The sequence below is a fragment of the Bidens hawaiensis genome, unplaced genomic scaffold (genome assembly GCF_021521415.1).
Source record: "Bidens hawaiensis isolate Kalapana, Puna unplaced genomic scaffold, B.hawaiensis_p1.1 tig00419456_1, whole genome shotgun sequence".
Lineage (NCBI taxonomy): Eukaryota > Viridiplantae > Streptophyta > Magnoliopsida > Asterales > Asteraceae > Bidens > Bidens hawaiensis.
In genome coordinates this window covers 301,763-308,185 of record NW_027504869.1, presented here as the reverse complement: position 1 = coordinate 308,185, position 6,423 = coordinate 301,763, and the positions used below count along the sequence as shown (strand labels likewise).

Sequence of the window (6,423 nt, the reverse complement as noted above, 5' to 3'; positions counted from 1 at the left end):
TACAAGGATTGGAGTCATAGAAGATCTCTCAAGATGGCTCGTTTTTGAATATTATAAATCCTTGTATTATTAATATCACTGTTTTGTAAAACTGAAACTCGGGTGTTTAATTCCCGAGTAATTTTGATAATGTAAATTAATATTTTAATATTTAAAGATTTCCGCTAAAATGAACCCGCTACTCTGATATATCTACAAAACAGGTACCAACTGTTGGTCACACTCCCAAGCCATGGATCGGGGTGTGACAGGTTGGTATCAAAGCCATCCATCGGTTTCAGCGAATTAGGTATTAATATAAATTTGTACCTAAGCTATGAATGGTAGTCTACTTATCCCTAAGTATATATATATATATATGAAGATGACATTTACAAATTATTACGGACAAAAACGTTGGGTTGCGAGGAAGTCAAATCCTGCCCCCGATGCCGAGCCATCTTATAGATCTAGCATAAATTTTGGTCCTAAGTGGCCAACTGTATCGGTGAACCCGACTAAACCGGTGTACACAAACCCGGCTGATCTGAATAACTTTATTAACTCAATGAATCCAAATCCGATGAATCAGATGAACCAATACCCTGTCGATCAAATCGATCCCTACCTAGCTACGGAAGCCAACCAGTATATGCTCCGGGAAGCCCTGAAATGCCAATTGAAATATCAAGTGACACTTCAGAAAGTATTCCACTGACTGGTACCCCAAACTACTATCCATACGATATGGAAGTTCAGAGTAGGGTAAAACAAGAAACAAGTACTGAATCCTCTAGCTGGATGAATTGTCATTCCAACTAGAGTCTGTGGCATTTTGGATCACCACCACCAGGTGCCCAAATTCTAGCAAGACCAACCCAAGGACCAATCCACTATTCTGAGGTTCTTGGTTTTCCACCATACCGAAGTCGTATACCGAATGAGGCTGAACAAGCAAATGAGATACGGGAGGAGGCCCGTCTTTTTGAGGAGTTCTATACAACGAATATTCCCGATGAAGAAATGCAGGCTTATGTAGCAAATCCTCACCTGTATCCAACAGAAATCGCTTATATTTTCCCTTCCGCATCCACACCCATAGGATATCCTAACCCTCCTAACTTGGTGATGGACGAATTAAGAAACGAGAGGGTTAAAAAGAAAAAGATAAGCAACAAGATCATCAAGAAGTGTGACAAAATGAAAAGCCTAGTTAAGAAATCAGTCAAGGATTAGGATTATATAATGTTGTTGTTTAAGAATGTTGTATTTTTCTATCCTTCTGTACTGTTATGAATAAAAGCCTGTTTTTTGTGTTTTAAATCCATGTATTTATATGATTCACAGAATGTCTGAACAACAAGAAACCCGAGTAAGTCGAGGGAGTCAAGCTAACAAAGAGAAGACCCCTGAAAATAATAATTCAATTCCGGAAGAATATATTGGTGGCATTCGCGATATGATAAAAGAAACAGTTTCCCCGCTAATCAAGGAAGCTGTAACTCCTCTAATAAAAATGGTGCAAGACCATACAACAAATTCAAAGAGTTTGGCCAAAACAAAATCAGTAAAACAAACACAACCAAGCCATAATGTATCGGTACATTCAAAAAGAAAAGAGACTGAAAAGACAAAAGATGAGAAGGAAAAGAAATAGGAAGGCTATGAAAGTTCCACTACTGAACATGTCCCGAGCAAAGCAAAAAGAGTAAAGTCAGCAAGGGATGCACGTTTAAAGATTTTCAAGTATATAAACCAAAGGAATTCTATGGGGGTAAAGGAGCAATAACAACGCTCCGTTGGATTGAGGAGATGGAATCTATAGTGATTATAAGTAAATGCACCGAGGAGGAAAGTATCCAGTACTCTTCTCAGATGTTTAAAGGAGAGGCGCTGGGGTGGTGGAATACGTTGATTGAGATCAAAGGAAGGAGTAACATGTATAATCTGGAATGGAAGACTTTTAAAGAATTAGTCAAGCAAAGGTTTTGTCTCATTCATGAAGTTGATCAGATTCAAACCAAACTATGGAATCACAAAGTCATAGGAACCAATCTTAAGGAATACAGTACCAAATTCTTAGAGTACTGTAGACTGGTACCACACTTGGTCACGCCCGAATACAACAAAGTGATCAGATATATTTATGGTCTACCAAAGGAAATCCGTGATCATGTAATATCACACATGCCTACTACCATTGAGTCTACTGTTGAACTAGCGGGGTATCTAATGGAAAGCATGATTAGAAATAGAGACGAAGAAAAGAAAAGTGTGGTGGAAGAGAAGAGGGAAAATGATGGTAGGCAGAAGTTTGGAAAAGGAAACGAAAAGAGGGTGGTTTTTAACTGACCACTGTGCAAAAACTATGGAAAAAGACATGATGGGAAGTGTATGAGGTCAACTGTGAGGTCTGATGTTCGAAAATTTGATCCATTTTTGACATGTAACTTTTGTAAGAGAACGGGGCATAAGGAGGAAGATTGTAGAAAGAAGTTGATTGTTTGTTTTAAATGCGGTGAGAAAGGACATTTCAGTGCGGAATGCACCAAGAAGAAACCAGTGGTTGGAGGCGCTAGTGGAAGTGGTGCCAGAAATGAAGGAAGAAAGGGGAATGCCCGCACCTTTATGCTTAACACTCAAAAGGCGGGAGAATTACCAAATGTAATTACTGGTACGTTTCTTATCAATAATGTTTATGCTAGAGTGTTGTTTGATTCAGGAGCAAATCAAAGTTTTATAGATTATAAATTATGTGATCTATTAAATGAACCTCTAGCCAAGTTAAATAATCGATATGAAGTAGAAACGGCTAATGGATCCTTAATTAAAATATCTGAAGTATTAAGTAGTTATATTTCCTTAGTCGGACATGATATGCCAGTTCAACTATTACCTATGGAGTTAGCTGGCTTTGATGTTATCTTAGGAATGGATTGGTTAGCCGCTAATCAAGCCCAAATATTATGTAATGAAAAGGCTATTGAAATCTTAACTCCAAATAGGAAGATTATTCGAATAGCTGGCAATAAGGACTCTGGTAGAATTGGAATTATTTCAAAAACAAAGGCAAGTCACTGTTTGGGTAAAGGTTGCTTAGCATTTATGGCTTATGTAACCAAGGAACCCGAGTCTAAGAAAATAGAAGAAGTTCCAATTGTCTCAGAGTTCAAGGATGTATTTCCTGATGAGTTGCCTGGAATTCCACCGGATCGAGAAGTCGAGTTCAAGATAGATTTAGTTCTGGGAACGACCCCAATTGCTAAATCTCTTTATAGATTAGCACCAACTGAAATGAAAGAATTGAAGAAGCAATTGGATGAATTATTGGAGAAGGGATTTATTCGACCGAGTTCTTCACCTTGGGGAGCTCCGATTCTGTTTGTAAAGAAGAAGACGGATCCATGAGAATGTGTATAGACTACCGAGGATTGAATAAAGTAACGATCAAGAATCGATACCCACTTCCAAGAATAGATGATCTCTTCGATCAGTTACAAGGAGCAAGTTGTTTTTCCAAAATTGTCCTAAGATCCGAGTATCATCAATTGAAGGTTCAAGAAGAAGATATATCCAAGACAACATTCAGAACCAGATACGGACATTATGAGTTCACCGTTATACCTTTTGGACTCACTAATGCTCCGGCAGCATTTATGGATATGATGAACCTAATTTGTAAGCCATATTTGGACAAATTTGTTATCGTTTTCATTGATGACATTTTAATATATTCCAAGACGAAAGAAGAACATCGAGCTCATTTGAAGACCATACTGGAAACGTTGAGGAAAGAAAAGCTTTACACGAAACTTTCAAAGTGTGAGTTCTGGCTATCCAAACTGCAATTCCTCAGACATATTGTAAATGAAAAAGGTATTCAAGTGGATCCGGAAAAAATAGAAGCAATTTTGAAATGGGAGAAACCCAAGATCTCGACACAAGTTCGAAGTTTTCTGGGGTTGGCTGGCTACTATCGGAGATTTATTCGGAACTTTTCTAGAATAGCAGTTCCATTAACGTCATTAACCTGAAAATCTGTTAAATTTGAATGGGGACCGAAACAAGAAGAAGCATTCGAAACTCTTAAACAGAAACTAACAAATGCACCTGTCTTAGCCTTACCTGAAGGGCAAAATAACTTCATCATATATTGTGATGCTTCGCATAAAGGAATGGGGTGTGTTTTGATGTAAGGGAAGAAGGTAATTGCTTATGCTTCAAGACAATTAAAAGTTCATGAAAATAATTACGCCACACATGATCTTGAACTTGGAGCTATAATTTTCGCATAGAAATTATGGCGACATTATTTATATGGTTTAAAATTTACCGTCTATAATGATCATAAAAGCTTGAAGCATATTTTTTTTCAGAAAAAGTTGAACAAGAGACAAAGGCGATGGATGGAGACGTTGAATGATTATGATTGTGAAATTGTTTACCATGAAGGTAAAGCTTACATGGTAGCTGATACTTTAAGTAGAAAAGAGCACGAAAAGCCAAAAAGAGTACGAGCTTTGAGATTAGAACTCAAAATTGATCTATTAACCGAAATTAAGGAAGCTCAGAAGTTGGCACTAAAACAAGAGAATATAAAGGCTGAGAAAGAGAATGGTACTATAGATAAACTAGTAAAAGGCGACGATAAGATACTCAGATAAGGGAAAAGAATCTGGGTGCCGATGACTGGAAGTTTACGGGAGAAAATTTTAGAAGAAGCTCACAAATCCAAGTATATGATGCATCCGGGTAGTGATAAGATGTATCATAATCTTAAAGATGATTATTGGTGGATCAAATTGAAAAAAGAGATTGCTCTGTATATGGCAAAATGTTTAACATGTTCAAAAGTTAAGGCTGAGCATCAAAAGCCATTGGGTTTGCTAACACAACCTGAGATCCCGATATGGAAATGGGACTTGATTACCATGGATTTCATTATGAAGTTACCTAAGACGTCAAGACAAAATGATGCTATCTGGGTCATTGTTGATAGACTGACCAAATCAGCTCATTTTATTCCTATTCAAGAAACATTTAGCATGGACAAGTTGGCACAATTATATGTGGAAAACATTGTATCATTACACGGTATGCCTTTGTCAAACATATCCGATAGAGATAGTCGTTACACCCCCAACTTCTGGAGAAGTTTTCAAAAGGAAATGGGTACACGTTTAAATTTAAGTACTGCTTATCACCCACAAACAAATAGAAAAAGCTAAAGAACGATTCAAAGTTTAGAAGATATGCTTCGCGCTTGTGTTATAGATTTAGATGGTATTTGGGATACTCACCTATCTTTAATGGAGTTTTCATATAAAAATAGTTATCACACAAGCATACAAATGGCTCCATACGAAGCATTATACAGACGAAAATGTAGAACACCTGTATGTTGGTCTGAAATTGGTGATAATCAGTTATCAGGTCCCGAGATTGTTCAATCAACAACTGACCAAGTGATTCAAATCCGAGAAAGATTGAAAGCAGCACGTGATAGGCAAAAGAGTTATGCTGATGCAAGACGAAAACCGTTGGAATTCAAAGAAGGAGATAAAGTGTTGCTCAAAGTATCACCTTGGAAAGGTGTGGTTCGTTTTGGGAAGAAAGGGAAGTTAAGTCCGCGTTTTGTTGGACCATTCAAGATTGTGGAAAGAATAGGCCCTGTAGCTTATCGCCTTGAGTTACCTGAAGAGATGCAAGGAATTCATGACATATTTCACGTATCGAATCTATGAAAATGTTTAGTAGATGAAACACTCGCAATGCCGTTAAAAGACGTACAAGTGAATGAGAAACTCAAGTTTGTAGAGGAGCCGATATGGATTGAAGATAGTCAAATCAAGTTCCTGAAACGAAAAAGATTAAAATTGGTAAACGTTAGATGGAATTCGCGGAGAGGTCCGGAATTCACTTGGGAAATTGAAACCGAAATGAAGCGAAAGTATCCACATCTCTTTGCATAAATCTCGAGGACTAGATTTTTCCAAAGGTGGGGAGGATGTAACACCGTGAAAATACCCCATCTAGTTTTGGGCCAAAATTGTAATTTTTGGAAGTTAAAGGGGCTAAAATGCCAAATATGGAAATAGAAGGACTGAAAATTTTTTTTTAAATTTATGTATCTTCGCGTATCACGAAGATGCAAAGCAGAACATCTTCGCGTATCGCGAAGTTGGTGGCACACATTTCAACGTTATCCACTGACGTGGTGACACGTGGCAGCACCCGGTTGACATGCAAAATTGCGGCGCCGTACATGCAGCTTCGCGTTTCGCGAACCGCCATAGGCTGCATCTTCGCGATACGCAAAGATGCACAACTTCGGCTATAAATAGGGCAACTACGAGTTCAGTCGTTTTCATCCCATTTTCACACTTATTTCACACACATAACCTAGTGAATCGTGCCAAGAGAGTTATGGGGTTCCGAGGGCTG

General features: G+C 38.0%; 1 protein-coding gene across 1 annotated transcript; it reads left to right on the top strand.

The window, feature by feature from the left end:
• Window positions 1-1,791: 1,791 nt before the first annotated feature.
• LOC143608929 (uncharacterized) lies at window positions 1,792-4,402 on the top strand. Its single transcript, XM_077083825.1, has 4 exons — window positions 1,792-2,319; window positions 2,440-2,653; window positions 2,759-3,331; window positions 4,356-4,402. Exons 1-4 carry the CDS (start codon window positions 1,792-1,794, stop codon window positions 4,400-4,402), a joined length of 1,362 nt encoding a protein of 453 aa, XP_076939940.1.
• Window positions 4,403-6,423: the final 2,021 nt, after the last annotated feature.